The sequence below is a fragment of the Mastomys coucha genome, unplaced genomic scaffold, assembly GCF_008632895.1.
Source record: "Mastomys coucha isolate ucsf_1 unplaced genomic scaffold, UCSF_Mcou_1 pScaffold5, whole genome shotgun sequence".
Classification (NCBI taxonomy): Eukaryota; Metazoa; Chordata; class Mammalia; order Rodentia; family Muridae; genus Mastomys; species Mastomys coucha.
Genome location: NW_022196911.1, coordinates 693166 through 709825, shown reverse-complemented (window position 1 = coordinate 709825; position 16660 = coordinate 693166). Strand labels below are relative to the sequence as shown.

At 42.6% G+C, this 16660-nt stretch overlaps 1 protein-coding gene across 12 annotated transcripts in view; it reads right to left on the bottom strand.

The window, feature by feature from the left end:
- Plekhg1 (pleckstrin homology and RhoGEF domain containing G1) overlaps window positions 1-16660 on the bottom strand; it is a 227265-nt gene that overhangs the window by 25640 nt on the left and 184965 nt on the right. For all 12 annotated transcript variants that reach the window (XM_031353155.1, XM_031353156.1, XM_031353157.1 and 9 more), the window contains 6 exons: window positions 12976-13022; window positions 8426-8576; window positions 4090-4221; window positions 1769-1951; window positions 1579-1674; window positions 1380-1472 (listed from right to left, as the gene is read on the bottom strand). In XM_031353155.1, coding sequence (XP_031209015.1) covers window positions 1380-1472; window positions 1579-1674; window positions 1769-1951; window positions 4090-4221; window positions 8426-8576; window positions 12976-13022 — 702 coding nt within the window. The remainder of the gene's footprint in view (window positions 1-1379; window positions 1473-1578; window positions 1675-1768; window positions 1952-4089; window positions 4222-8425; window positions 8577-12975; window positions 13023-16660) is intronic.

Genomic DNA, 16660 nt, shown 5'->3' with positions numbered 1-16660 from the left:
AAGCCCCCCTTCTTCTTCCTCTCCCCTGCTTCCCGCCATTACAAGCCCCTCCTGCCATTACCCCTCCCCTTCTCCTCAGAGCAGGGGAACCTTGTTTCCTTTAAACATTCTTGTGGGCCGTCGCCATCGCAGGGCCTCAATCACTGCCTCTCCTAATCCGGGCTGCCAGAACCTGAATTTCCACATCCGTTCACCCCGCCAGACGCTCCTCTGCTCCCATCTAACCGGTTAGGCCACCTCTGTGAGCCGGTCTGGCTAACTCCCAACCCAGAGGTCTTCCTGCGACTCAAGCACAATCTCAAGGGTGACATCTGTTCCCTTTGCCTGGGTGACCTGTCTTGCATCTGCGCCGCCTTGTGTTGTGCTCCCTAGGCAGCTCCCTAGGCAGCCGCATTCCTGCCCCATTTCCTGGTCCTCCTGTCCCAACACCAGCTGTGTTTGGTGAACAGGGTGTCACTTCTGTTTTCGTGACTTTATTGTCTCAGCCTGGTTCCGCCCTTCCCCCTTCCCAACTTCATAAGGACATTCCTCATCCTTCAAGAAAGCAGGATGTATTTTCCTTCCTGTCCTCACTGGCTAGACCTGAACACTTTGTCCTTCTGCCCCCGGGGCCACCTGGCTTTCAACACTATTGTTTCCCCACGGCTTGCAAACAGATCTGGGTTAGGCGGGCAGCTGGCTCTCTGCTGGTAAATTCCTTTACTGCCAAACTGGGCTTGGTTTCCCGCTGTTCCCACGGGACCCAACACAGGGGTTGGGGGTGGAGAGTGGGGGAGGTGATTCCCAGTAGTTTCTATTCTCTATAAGCTTCCTAATGGAAATACATATATATACATATATGTATATATACATGTGTGTATATATATGTGTATATATACATGTACATATATGTATATATACATATGAATTGTACACATATACATATATGTATATATGTATACATATATACGTGTATATATGTGTGTATACATGTATACATATATATGTATATATATGTGTGTGTATGTGTACTTATATATGTATACATACATATATATCAATATATATACACGCATATATGTGTATATATACATATATATATACACACACATACACACATACACACACACACACACACACACACACACACACACACACATATTTTTTCCCCCTAAATCTCTAGTGGGTGCCGTTGACTCCCTTTTGTCTATACGTCGTCAACGTAACCTCTGAAATGCCTTACTGCAGACAGTTTTACTTGGCCATCCTCCTGACTTGGCCTCCAGAGTGCTGGGATTTCAGGCTCGACTGTGAAGCTAGGCCTTATTTCATGTCAGACTCTTTGTTCGGGCCTGGGTCCTTTTGACATTATGGTGTGCTGGCTGACTTTTCTCTCTCACCTTAGCCGGGATCTTTGCTGCTGCTGCATGGTTCTCCAGAATCAGTCTCTTCAGGTGCAGAACCCAGAGACGTTTGTCTTGCTGGGATTTGGCCTGCAGGGGGAGATTTAAATAAGCAAGCTGTGAGGCAACTTAGAGGTGGCAGCTGGATCCAACACACCTCTCCCCTTTGGGGACCTAGGAGTAGCCCCCCTGTTACCTGAACCGTGTGCTGAAGCTTGGGGTTCTTGTAGTGAAAGACACTGAAGCTAAGCGGTTCTTTTGGTATGACCTCTACAAGCATGAGGTTGCCACACTGCAGAAGAGAGCACAGTGTATCAGGTACACATGGAACACAAACCGACACCCCCTCCCCCCCAGGCCTCGCATGCCACCCCATGAGGACCTACCAGGATGTGAGCTTTGTATGTAAATGTGTCATCTCTCTTTTTTGTGATGAGCAGCAGCTGGTCCAGGAGAAAGAGAGTCCTCTCCTTTTTGGCCTTCTGGATGCGGAAGGTTCCTTCAAGCACCAGCTCCCCATAGCTGGTGAGGTCAGGCCCCTTCCAGTTAGTTAGCAAGCTCTGGATCTCCTGAATTAAAAAAGTAAAATTTCTCAGAATTCAACAGCAGGCAAACTGCAGGCATCACACATTCAGTGGCCTGTTGTTGGATCTCAAGGATGGTGGCTGGCATATCTGTGTTTATGGGGTAAGGCTCTTGAGAGTTATCCAAAATGAACTGAACTTTTACTTGCTGAATTGCTAGCTGCTTCTTGTCATCCCTGAATGGTCCAGTGTCAGAGCCACGGGCTATCTTAGATGGACTCCGCCTCTAACCTGTCTCAGCATCTCCTCTTTGGATTAAAAACCTCAAATGTCCAACTTGAAGATGCTCTTCCACAAACTGAGTCCACGCCATACATAAATGAAAACTGAAACCTGTATAATACCACAGACATTTTCTCAGGACTTCCCCCAACTTTGAATTCATTTATCTAGAAAGGAAATGGACAGGTCTTCGCCGATGTTTGAGAGCTTTCCATGGAACTTAGAAAATACGAATTAGTGATACGACTGATAATCCTTTAGGATTCATCGCACATCGAGTTTTTGAGGAAGCTGGCTTCATGACGTTGAAAAGGAAAGATATTCACAAGTACTACTTAAGAAAAGCCACAAGAAGGTCAAAGTCTTCATTGGGAAGCTGGGCGTGTAGCTCAGTGGTGGAGTGTGTAGTTTGTGCAAGCCCCTGCGTTTGTCTTACTACCAAACAGAAAACCAAACAAACAAAATGACTTTTGTGTTGGCTACCAATAGGAATAGTATAAATGGAGTAAAGTTTGAGACAGGGTCTGATTTAGTGGGATCTTCAGAGTGTCACACAGATGGAGACAGCATGAAAAATTAGCCATTTGGTTGGTTTTGACTCTAATATTATATTTGTAAAAAAAAAAAACCTTGAATAATTAAACGTTTTGTTAATGCTTCGAAGAGAACAACAACAACAACAACAACAACAACGCCTGGAAATCGACGTCATCTTCTGAGGCATCCATCATAAGACAGGCAGTAACATCACACAAACTCTGTTGTTTGCAGGTGAGTCTAGACTTTCCTCTGACTAACCAGGAGAAAGGTGCATCCTTCCCTGACTGGAGCTCTCTGGGGATTCTCTTTGCATCTTTCCGTCTTACTGATAGGGTCACCAACAAGTTCGCAATGAGCTGCTGGACCATGTGCTTTTTCTTTCTTTTCATTGTTGTTGTTGTTTGTTTTGTTTTTTAAGATTTATTTTTATTCTCTGTGTATGAGTGTCTTGCCTCCCTCGGTGTCTGTATGTACATCATGGATGAGCCTAGTGCTCATGGAGTCCTAAGATGGTGTCAGATCCCCTGGAACTGGAATTATAGACAGTTGTGAGCCTCCATCTGTGTGTGGATACTGAGAAATTAACTTGGATCCGCTGTAAGAGCAGCAAGTGTTCCTAACCACTGAGCACTCTCTCCAACCCCTTGTTTTTAAGTGGTTTGTTTTTGTTTTTGTTTTGTTTTGTTTTGTTTTGAGGAGTCAGGGGGAGAAAGGTTTCTGAGAATTTAGGCTTCATATTGGTGCTGGGTGGATCTTAGCAAACCTGCCTCTGGACTGTTAGATTTTAAAGTTGAAGAGACTGAAACAATGTGCTTGGCGGTCATGTCTCAAGTGAAATACAAAGGAGCTGCTTCAGCCTCCCAATTGAGTAGCCTGCCCTAAGACTTCCCTTACACTGTATGCCACCATTTTGTAAAAACTAATAAGAGAGAATAGGGGCTTTAGAAGTCCTTAAATAGTTTAGAGGAAATTGTTTTCAGCAAGAATTATTGATTTGTAATGCCATAAAATAAAGCCTCAGGAGACTCATCAAAGGAGCTATAAGAAAACTATTAGTTTAAAAGTAATAAGAGTTGTCCTATGTAGTTACTCTGACAGACAGTTGGTATTATTCACATCCTGACCCATCTTTAGGGAGAACTGGGATGAGGATCATAAATGAGGAACATTATTTATGCAGTTTGCATAAATAATATTATTTGAATATATAAAAATATATGTATAATATATACATATATTGAATATATAAATATATATTTTATATATTGAATATATACAAAAATATGTATAATCTGACATGTTGGAAAAACAGCAACGTGTTAAAGCACCTGCCTGGTACTGTCATCTGACTGTGTGCTCACCTGCAAGCGGACAGCATGCTCATGCTTCCGTTTCATGTCATTGATGTGCCAGGCCACTCGCTGCATCGTGTCTATAGCATCCAGCACAACATCGTAGCCTTCCGTGTCCTTATCAAGGTGATTCTCTATTTCCTTTCAAAAAATAAAAATAGGCTTATTAGATTTTTGTTCATGTACTCAGTGAGGCAAATGGATTGCCTATGTTTGGTTTCATACACACATACACACACACACACAATTTATGCATCACCATCATTCCTTAAGTTTAACCATAACCACATATTACAAAATGGGCAGGAATAATGAATGTTTCTTATAGTCCCACTATAAAGTGGACTAAGGCTGCAGAAAGCTACATGGAGATATTGTAGTTGCAGTGGTAGCCAGCATAAGAGAGTATTCAATAATATAGTTCTCAGTCTCAAAGACAAAAATCTTTAAAAATATATTACTTAGCCGGGCAGTGGTGGGGGTGCAAGCCTTTAATCCCAGCACTAGGGAGGCAGAGGCAGGCAGATCTGAGTACGAGGCCAGCCTGGTCTACAGAGCAAGTACCAGGATAGCCAGAAGTACACAGAGAGAAACCTTGTCTCAAAAAACTAACTAACCAACTAATCAACCAATCAGCCAACCAACCAACCAACCAACCAACCAACCAACCAACCAACCAAAACTCACACAGACAAAAAATATTACTTAAAACTATGTGGGGGCCATCCTGTTCAAAGCCCAGTGATAGAGCACGTGTTCAGTACGTATAGGCCCAGTGCTAGTGTATGTGTTCAGTACGTATAGGCCCAGTGCTAGAGTATATGTTCAGTACGTATAGGCCCAGTGCTAGTGTATGTGTTCAGTACGTATAGGCCCAGTGCTAGAGTATGTGTTCAGTATGTATAGGCCCTGTATTTCAACCTTAGCACTCAGCACTAGAGAGGAGAGGTGAAGGATGGAAGGAGGGAGAGAGGGATGGGAGAAGGAATGGAGAGAGGGAGAAAGAGAGAGGGGGGGCTTCTCTGACAGTCATTCAGAGTGTTGAAAGAGTTCAAGGTTCAAGAAGTGATTCTCTGACTGCTATCAGGGGAGTTTGCATTGCCATACATCTTACGACAGAGTTTCACATCCCAAGGAGAGGCGAGAGGAAACAATCCATGTTATAACGATTTATTGCTGCTAAGCCCCCCAGACTCCTGAAGATTCCAAACAGAGAGACCACCAGTCTTTTGCTTTCTTATCTTCTCCACTGTGCCTAACAGGCCAATGGTGTCAGAAAGTTCTTTTTCCTAATTTTGGTACTAGAGACCAAATTTTGGGCCAGAAAAGTGATCTACTGTTAACTACATATCTATCCTCAATAAATGCTTATTAGTTTGAAGCAATACCTTCTTAAAAAAAGTAGTCTTGGGGCTGGAGAGATGGCTCAGTGTCTAAGAGCCCTGACTGCTCTTCCAAAGGCCCTGAGTTCAAATCCTACAACCACATGGTGACTCACAACCACCTGTAATGGGATCTGATGCCCTCTTCTGGTGTATCTGAAGACAGCTACAGTGCACTTAGATATAATAATAAATAAATCTTTTTAAAAAAAAAGAGTAATTTTACTTAAGTATAGGGAGCTACCATACCCATAGGTTCCGCATCCACAGGTTTAGCCATGGTGACTGAGCATAGCTTTATCTACCAAAGGATAGCTATATCTATAGATATACTATTTGGGAACAATTTTACAAAAACTAAACTAAAATAAAAAAAAGGCTATACATGCTCAATGTAGAACATATTCCCTAACGAACTTAATAGCTGAGCACACAGCACTTATATTTTATTAGATAATAGCAGTAACATAGAAGCTATTTAGAGTCTTCTATATAGGGGAAAGTAGATGAGTTATTTGCAAACAATCCTCTGATTTTATTATTTTTAAAAACATAGTACCTACAGTCATAGGCTTCATTGTGGCAGTCTATGCTGTTTTGTATGAGGGATCTGAGCATCTACAGAGTTCGGTATTTGGAAGAACCTGGAATCAATCCTCTGCAGATACTAAAGGATACTCTATCTATAGAAGAAAGAGGTTCGTTGTTGGATGCCTTATGACATCTGTCATGCCTAATTATCTAAAGAGCAGACATTGGAGCTTTGGGATAATCCCAAGGGCTAATCCTACTACTTCATACTAACAATGTTAAACTATTGAATATTCAAGTTTTTTTTAATCTAGCTTGGCTGTGGGGCAGAATCTACATTTTCTTTTTAAACTCTCAGGCCCACCTGTTAAGATGTTGTAGGAAGATGTACTATAAAATTAAGGTCAGAATTAATCTTTTTTTTTTTTTTTTTACTTTAAGAGTCAATTTTGCCTAGTGATAACCTGGAACAGAAGTTGAGGGGATAATCCTGTGGATAGAATGCATACCTGTGGCTCAACTCTGAATTCATATGAATTATGGAGGGATATTGTAACCTACATGTAAAAGCAAAAATACTTTGAGGGCAACAAGAAGTTAGTTTGGAATTGGTTCAATTTCCATTCTACTCTTTCCCCTCCATTAATAGTAACTTATAAAAATCAAATTATGTATATCAAATTATAAAGATCAACTAAGTTTTTGTGAGGATCTTGGTTACTCACAGGAGCTGAGGTCTTAGATTTTTGTCTTGATTGATGGCTACCTAACCCTCTAGAAGACAATATCTTATATATGTCACATTAACACAATTTAGGAGAGATGTATTCTGGGGATGATGTTCCTTTTTCAACAACTGTCAGGACACTGATTTAGCAAAATTATTCCACTAAATCTAGAAGGTCCTTAGAATTAACTTAAAAATTAAGGACCTATTTCCAGTGTGGTTTCGTAAGATGATCCTTGTGATCCTCCCGAGGATGAGAGACCTAAGCAAGCAGATAAACTTTTGGTAAACTTTTACGTATGTGAACTCAGCAAACCAGAATGATTGCCCCAGTTAGACACCTGGAATCATTTCAAAAGAGACACCACACACAGTCAATGGTCATACTGCCCTGAACATGCCTGGTCTTGTCTGATCTTGGAAGCAAGACAGGGTTGGGCCTGATGAGTACCTGTATGGGAGAGATACCAGGCATGCTGAAAAAATGGGGCTCTGGATTAAAATTCTTTCCTTTAAAATTTTTATTTATTTACTTATTGATTGATTGAGTGAGTGAGTGAGTGAATCAGGGTCTTTTGTAGAGGGCTTTTCTCAAACCCTCTGTCTAACTGAAGATGATCCCTAAGTCTCAGTCCTTCTGCCTCTACCGCTAACATCCCTTTGGGGAAAGATTCTTAATCTAGTATACAACATAACACTATCCCCTTTTGTTTGTTTGTTTTACGTGGCTATGAGCCACAGTGAGCCTATAGGATGATCTGGAGGCAGATAGACTTGCCACAGAGCTCTGTACCTCAAGCCTGATGTTCCACCTTTCCCCCACTGCAAAGCTAACCAAAATCACAAATTATCTTCAATAAAACTTTCCCCATCTTTACGAACTTCGTTAGAGGATAAGAAAGGAGAATCTGACATCTAGATGCATCTTATTTCAAAAGTCTCCTTGATTTTTTTTTAACATTTATTTATTTATTATGTTCTGCCTACATATACGTCTGCACACCAGAAGAAGGCAGCGGATCCCATTACAGATGGTTGTGAGCCACCATAGGGTTGCTGGGAATTGAACTCAAGACCTCTGGAAGAGCAGTCAGTGCTCTCAACCTCTGAGCCATCTCTCCGGTCTTCTCCTTGAGTTTTATAAAAGTAGTGGAAGCCATTAGGAAAGGTTAATAGCCAGAATGAAGCTAAGCCCCACTCAGAGATCCTCCATGTCCCCCGGGGATCCTCCACGTCCCTCGGGGATCCTCCATGTCCCTGAGAGCTCCTCCACATCCCTGCTCATCTGTCCTCCCCACTCTTGAGCACTTTCTCTTCTCTTTCAGATGGGTGCCCATCTACAACAGTTTCCCTTCCAGCTGCCTGCTGAGTTGGGTCTCATGGAAATAAAATAAAACCGGAAAATGAATGCGCTCTTCATTTAGATGCTAGCTCCCTGCCTGAAACTGACCCCGTCCAGCACAAGTCACTCCTCGGTCCTGTTCACTTTCCAAGTTTAAATTAACCTTTCATCTTGGCTGCCATCAAAGACCCAGCATATACATATCTCTGATTCCTCAAAGAAAATCAGTCAGTTGTAAAGCAGAAAATGTTTCCATATGAACACAGCAATCTCTGGTGTTGCTTCCCCTCCCCCCCCCAAATTAATATACACACCCCCAAGCCCCATTCCTTGACAAATGTTCTAGCACAGGCTGAGACTTACATGAAGAAGGAGATGGTATTTGAGAATCCGCTGAACTGGCTTTAGGAGGTAGGACCCTAGGGGTAGTGAGTGTTTCAGAGTTTCCTGGCGCTCCCGGAAGAACTTGGTGAGCACCTTGCTCCTCATGCACTCAGTCAGCACGGCCACAGACCTGTAAGAGAAGTACATGGTTTCCATCACGATGACGCCATGTTTTACGTGGGTGTTTGAGGTTTAAATGTCAGACTCGGTGGAAATGTCCTAAAATGGGTAGGATAGGAAGAAAGAATGTGCTTTTAATTTAGATTTAATTCAGCTCCCTGACCGAAACTGACCCCCAGAACTAGCTCCCGGCTAGGATGCCTGGGGGCAAGTTTTAAAAAAACCCTTTGGATGGGTTGAGTTAGAAAAAGGAACTGAGTTCAGAGATATAGAACCACAGACTCAGGCATCAAGGACACAGAGCCCTACATCAGGAGGTGGGCAAGAGGCACAAGCATTGGATTTTAGCTCCTACACATGCCCCATCCAGATGTCTTTGTACAGCGTTCATCCTGCACATCTGGATTCAGTTCCCACAAGTCAGGTTATAAGGCACAGCATCCCTGGATTAAGACAAAACAGCTCCTTTGTAGCATAGACTTGACCTCCCACTAGGGCATTTGTCCACCCCACCCCACCCCCAACCCCCATGGTTTGTGAAGTGTACCACTACTGTACAATTTTCCCAGAAGTGACTTCTCTCAGAGAAACTCTGAACATTTCCCCTCTTTATTTTTGATAGTTTCACAAAAGGGTGCTAGAGTCCCTTCTGCAGGCCCCAAAGTAATACACAGCCCCAACACATCTTTTTATTATTAATAATCCATTTATTTACTTTACATCCCAATATTAGCTTCCCTCACCTTCCAGTACCCCCTCACACAAATCCTCACTCCAATCACCCCTCATTTTCTCCTCTGAGAATGGGAGACTCCCCCTTGGCATTCCGCCCTCCCCCCCAAGTATTAAGTCACTGCAGGACTAGGTGAGTCCTCTCCCACTGAAGCCAGACAAGGCAGCCCAGTTAGGGGAATAAGGACCTCAGGCAGGTAGACCGGCAACAAATTCAGGGACAGCCCCTGCTCCAGAAGAACAAGCTGCATGTCTGCTACATACATGCAGGAGACCTAGGTCCAGCCCATGCTCATTCTCTGGCAGGGGTCCAGGTTAGTTATGTATCTTAAAGCAGCAGTTGAACCAATTCATATCCCTTCCACATCAAGCTAGCTAATAGGATGGGACATCACACACCTGTGCAAATTAAAATCCTGGTGTGGTATAACTTGGATGCAGGCAGGGGTCATTTTATTTTTTTCTTTCCATGTCTTTGCTATATTTACAAAATTAATTGAGACAATCAGATGGAGCCAAAGAACAAACTAAGATGCCTTAGAACGACGTTAAGTGAAAGTCTTGTAATTAAGCTGTTAGTTGAGCTCTTGGAATCCTCCTGTTTCAGAAGATATCCATTCAGACGGATTTATTTCTCCCTTGAGTCCTGATTTTGAAACTCTTCATCATGGGACCTAGACATTTCTCTGAAGTCCTCTGGCATTAAGCGCAGCTGCTCAGTAGCCTTGTGGCTAACTGACTGCCCAAGTTCTTGCTCAAGATTGCTACAAATCAGGGCACACAGCACTCTAGGTTCCTGGAAATCTTAGAAATAGGGCAGGAATCTGAAGACAATGGCTTGACCTCCTTTGTGCCTGTCCCTGGGGGAAAGAGGGAGGGACCTGTGCCTCTTCACAGTGAAATCACTAGGGTGTGACTGGCAGGAAGAAAGAAGTCACTTGCCAAGGCTTGCTGGCCACATTTACAATCACTAGCCTGCTTCTCAAAAGGGGAGAAAAATCTTAGCATTCTTGGCTTGCTAAGACAGGGAGGATAGAATCTCACTGTCAGAGCAAACTACCTGGGCATGGGATTATTTCTTTGTGGACACTAAAGCCACACACTGGGAAATTACCAGGCATGCCTTCTTCTTTAAGAGCATCCTTCTGTTAACAGGGGTTTCCTTAAAGTCAGACTCAAAATCAAAACACACACTTTCCAGGAAACTGTCCTTAGCTATTCCCAATGGGGTAATAATTTTGTGTCTAGCCACCAAGTAGTTCATTCCATATTAATTCCAATTAGGTATCTAATGTCCCCTACCATACTATTTCACCAATGTATTTTTTTTTGGGGGGTTCTATTCCTCCAAAGCATACAAACTGCTTGAATGTTGGTTCCTAGTTTCTGCAGATCTGCACTAAGCATGCGATAGTGCCGCATGAATGACAAGCACTTACAATCCTGCTTCCACGTAAGAGTTTGCTTCCACAGGATCCCCAAACAGCCACGATGACAAAGTATGGTGCTTGATCAGTAAGTCAGAAAAAACTTCTGAATTTGTGATTGGAAAAAAGTTTCTACAATGATGTTATGTCTTTGGATAGTATATTCAGAGTGAAATGTGCACGGACAGACTCAACAAAACTAGCCCCTTTGATCACCAGACCCAGAACTTTACTGATTTGTCAGTTTGAACATTTTCCCTTTTGCTTGGGAAGAACTTTTATGGACAGGGTGTGAGTTGACTCTAGGGTTCCTCTGCTGTGTGGTGTTTTGGATTAATGACCATGAGATTTGGTTGGGGCATTCTATAGTTCACATTGTTTCAGAAAAGAACATCTTAAGTGTAACCCTGCAAATTTTGGGTGTGTCTATAGATGAGGATTGTGACAAATGCCTGAATATACACGTGTGTGTGTATGTGTGTGTGTGTGTCTGTGTGTGTGTGTGTGTGTATGAGAGAGAGAGAGAGAGAGAGAGAGAGAGAGAGAGAGAGAGAGAGAGAGAGAGAGAGAGAGAGAGAGAGACGGAGGGATTGCTTTTAAGAGAAACCCAGGAAATGCATGGCTGTCCATCCAAATGAATAAACATGGTGTCACATCCTGACCATTGTTTATAGGAAAATATTACAATGAGAAGTTGTTGTTAAGTAATTCTGAACTTCAGGCTTCTTACCACACACTAGTCTTTCTAGGCCACTCCTGTGTTGGAGGTTGTGTGTCCATCCTTCCCTCAGCTGTTGCAAGGATTCTACCGCATTCTGTGTTCTTGTGGACCACCTCTGCTAGCATTGACTATGAGTGTACAAGTCACCTCTAGCCCTCTTTCTGGCTGTGTGAAGCCTGCTGATCATGGCTTCGCACAAAGCTCCAAAACATTCTTATAAAAATATGGTGGCAGGTGGCCTGAGGCTGGAGCAAGTTAGTTGATAACCTCAGTGGGTCATTCATCAGCTGCAGGACCCTTGTGGAGTCAGTTTGTCATGGGTCCCTCAGAAGGGTCATCCGTAAGATGGGAAGAAGGAAGGGGTGGTGTGGTGGTTTGAATGTGTTTGGCCCAGGGAGTGGCACTATTAGGGGGTGTGGCCTTGTTGGAGTAGGTGTGGCTTTATGGGAGGAAGTATGTCACTATGGGAGTGAGCTTTGATACCCTCCTCCTAGCTGCCTGGAAAACAATCTTCTGGCTACCTTCAGATCAAGATGTAGAACTCTCAGCTCCTCCAGCACATGTCTACCTGTAGGCTGCCATGTTTCCTACCATGATGATAGTGGACTAAACCCCTGAACCTGTAAACCATCTCCAATTAAATGTTGTGCTTTTGTTGTTGTGCTTTGGTCATGGTGTCTCTTCACAGCAATGGAAACCCTAACTAGAACAGGTGGTAATGGATTGCATTTGATGGGACTCTATTGGGTTCCTGGCACTGGGGTGGGTATCATATGATCCTTTTATCCCTGAGAATCCCTCCTTCACTGTGGATGTTTAATTCAGCATTTGTTTTTATGTATTTCAACACTGTTCAAGAGTCAAATGCCCAATAAATGTCTTGTGGAGAAAAAAAAAAAAAAATGCCTAGAGTTGTAGCCAGTTGCCTTCTGGCTCTTACTCAGTGATCAGTACATGTCCAGGCTGCTCCTTGAACTGCCCTCTTGTCCTGCCCTTTGATACAAGCAAAAACTGAGCCAACAGCCCAGGGAGACCGGAGGTCCCCCTTCCTCATACTGGTTTCTCATGATCTGTGCTTTCTGAACTTTATCAAACTTAGAAAGCTCATAAAGCTTATCAAACAAAACCAGAGCATATTTTCTTCCCAGCTGGGCTACACAAAACTCATTTTCAAAATGTGGCACACATTTAAAAAAAAAAATGGCTAACAGGGAAGCAGATAGCCCAGTGTAACAATGTGGATATATCCATTTTCCCTCACAGATATGCAGTGATGTTCCCAGTCTTATTCGGTGTCTTTCATGAACTTTTCCCTCCCTCAGTTTCACAGAGCCTGCCAGTCCAAAGGCATCAGCCAGTATCTGAGATCCTCAGGATATTTGCTTTTTCCCATGGTCTTCAGCACAGTGCTCAAAATTGCATGTAATGACTCAAAAAAAACCAAAACAAAACAAAATCCAAAAAACAAAACCAAAACCAAAAAAAAAAACCATCAATGGAGGAGAGCCCTGCTCCTTTTCAAGCCATACCTTGGGTAGTTGGTGCAATACTGGGTATAAATGTGGAACTCTTCACTCTACAAATAAACAAAAGAGATTTTCATGAGCCCCAAAACACAGCCAACAACATTCATTCAAAAACAACGTAAGAAATAGCAATCAGGCTTTTATCGTCCCAATCGCATTGGTCTACCCCCTGAGCCTGTGTGGCCAGATCCATGATCATTATTCTTTACCCAAAATCCACATATCTTGAAATCACTTCAGTCCAATAAACACTTGCTAGGACCCAGTGAATCTGAAGACAACCAGGAAGAGGATGAAAATAAAGTTTCTGCCCCAAAGTGCATATGGTCATCTTGTGGGTGTGTACGCATCAGGAAAATATAGATAGGTTATAGTTAAACACCACACATTAAGAATATGTTGCAGGGGCTGGAGAGATGGTTCAGTGGGTAAGAGCACTGACTGCTCTTCCGAAGGTCATGAGTTCAAATCCCAGCAACCACATGGTAGCTTACAACCACCAGTAATGAGATCTCACACCCTCTTTTGGTGCGTCTGAATACATCTACCGTATACTTATAATAATAAATCTTTAAAAAAAAGAGTATGTTGGAATATGTATGGAAGATCAGGAGGCTGCTATATACTCTTAAGCCTTACATATATAGCTCTCCCTGACCATGGTCATTCTTGCTCTTCTTACAGCATAGTCACTGGGCCTGCCCTGAGGATGAATCCAGGCTGTATTTCTTCCAAGTAGCCTTCCTTGAGCTTGTGAGTTGAGCCAATTCTTTCTAATTGCGAACATCCACCATACTCAGCATCTGCCTGTCTGGGAGCACTGACCAAATGATACTGATGCTTTCTGTTTATCTGTCTTGCTCATAGTAGTCAGGACAAGGGCCATAACATCTATGGCCATAATATGTCAGGGTCTGACAGACAATATCTATTGACCTGAGAACAAAGGCTAAGTTCATTCACCGGCATGCATGTAATACAACAGCCATGTCTTAAAAACAATGGTTTGACTAGCAAATAGACCTATCCACCCTCCCCCAAATCTTCACTTCTGAAACTTCTTAGTCTTTTAGCTGTCAATTCATATTACAGGAAACAATACATTGATATTGGCTGATTCGGGCCATTCTTTAAAAATATCGGGTTGCAACTCCACGCAAATACAAAATGAGCATCATGTGTCTTGCCTTATTTCACCTATTGAGGAGGCAATCAGACAGGTGCTACACACTGGATCAAAAGAGAAAGAAAGAGAGCACACTGAAGTGCGCTCAGCAAAGAAGGATGACATACATTTTACAAAGAGACAGAAAACTGCCATTTTCCTTCTGAGGATTTGGGGGGAGGGAAGAAATGAATTGTCAAGTCAATCATGATGATGCAAGACTGGACTGGGAAGAGCTGGAGGTCAGCTTGGATTACAAAACAAGACTGTCTGGAAGAAAGAGAGAAAGAGATAAAGAAAGAAAGGAAGAAAGAAAAAAGAAGGGAAGGAAAGAAGGAAAGAAGGAAAGAAGAAGGAAGGAAGGAAGGAAGGAAGGGAGGAAGGAAGGAAGGAAGGAAGGAAGCCGAGGCTGGACTCTGGAACTCACAGAGATCCACCTACCTCTGCCTGCCAAGAACTGGAATTAAAGGTGTGTGTCGCTATGCCAGGCTTTTCTAAGCAATTTTAAAGGAGGCATACATACTAATACAGTACCAAAACCCATTGTGCTAAAAATCTGAATCTTTGAGAATGAGCATGATGCCACAAGCAGGCGACCTTCCACCTGATCTCAGACAATGATCAGCACAAGACTCACCTGCACCGAGAACACTGCGCAGAATCACTGTAGCCTAGGCATCATGGAAGCATTCCTGCATTCTGTGTCCACACCCGCATCTCTCCCTCAAGATACTGTATTATATGTATGAAAAGTTCCAAAATCTAAGAACATCTGATATATCTCTGGTCCTAAGCATTTGGAATTAAGGTAACACATGGATAAAGGTAACCAGATTCTGGGCCACAAGGTTTAATTATTCTGGAGCATTCTGATTCTATATCTTATTTCTCCTGGCAATCTCACTTCTCCAGGGTACCGACATCAGTGTGCATGCATTATCCCATAGCGCACTCTATAATTTTCATAGGAGAAGAACAGGAATGCCACCCTAAATGTGTATTGGCTGCATTTTGGCCACCACGCACCTTCTGAAATCAATTAGAATGTCCATTGCACGGCAGCCTACTAACTGTATGAACACCTTTTTGTGTCTGTTTCATATTTTCTCTTGGTATATAGAGCCTGTTTTTTTAAAGCCATAGTTTGGGTTTTTGAGTTACATAGATACAGAGCCAGTTTTACCAATAGATACATATTCAGAGAAGTTAACTCATTCTGTTCCGTTCTGGGTGATTCCTGCCTTTACTCAATTCATTCTGTTTGTTGAAATAAGAGTCTCATGAGCCCAAAGTTGGCCTCAAATTTGCTATGTAGCTGAGGAGGGCCTTGAACTGCTGGTCCTCCAGGGATGTCAGCTTTCCACTGCCACATCCAGTTCCTTATCTTATCTGTTATATTGTTTTTAAACACAGACATCCCTTTATCAGATAAGCAAATCACACTGTAGGAACAAAGTTGAGTGGACTCCACTGAAAGGCTTATAAAAACAGATTTCTGGATGGAGCACCATCCAGTTTTCAGTTAGGGATCATGGAGTTTTCAGTTAGGGACCAGGCTTTGAGAAGCTTGTGCTCTGCATACTTGAGGGCTCTCCCCCCCAGTCTACGGAGGCATTCCTTATTGGCTTACATTGCTCCACAGTACTTCCTTATTTGGTTGAATGTACAGAAGATTATTCAAGCAGCTTTTTGTTTAGGTTGTCTCTAGTCTTTGGAGGATCAATTAATACTGCCACGTATCATATCAGACTGACTGAAATTCTGTCAGTTTATCCTATGGGTAGCTTTCTGGAGGTAGGATTGGTGGGTGACTGGGTAAATTCCAATTTCTAAGAACTAGATTTGGACAGATTCCTCTTCATAGCTTCTGGTCCAATTTGAATCTGTTCCCTTATAGCCTAAACAGCATTTTAAATGCAGCACATTTTTCAGTATATTTCACAAATTCTAAATCAGCTGTCAACTTCTAAGCTTTGGAGAATATAAATAACTTGATTTTTTTTTTTTTTGTTTCTCCTGAAAAAGTATAGATACCATGAACCTACAAGGCATATGGCAAACACCTGTACCGCTGTACCCTCTAAATGGTTTCTCGAGACTGAGTGTGGTGGTTTGAATATGCTTGGCCCAGGGAGTGGCACTATTAGGAGATATGGCCTTGTTGGAGTAGGTATGACTTTGTTGGAGGAAGTGTGTCACTTTGAGACCCTCCTTCTGGCTGACTGGAAGACAGTCTTCTCCTTCTAACTGCCCTTGGATCAAGATGTAGAACTCTTCGCTCCTCCAGTGCCATGTCTGCCTGCATGCTGAAATGTTTCTTTTCATGATGATAATGAATTGAACCTCTGAAAGCCAGCTCCAACTAAATGTTGTTCTTTATAAGAGTTGCCTTGATCATAGTATCTCTTTACAGCAATGGAAACCCTAACTAAGGCATTAAGTTAGACATTTATTGGCTGTGCAGGACAGCCCTGGCTTGAGGGATAAGAAAAACAAAGAGATTTGCCCAGGTCCTTCAGCAAG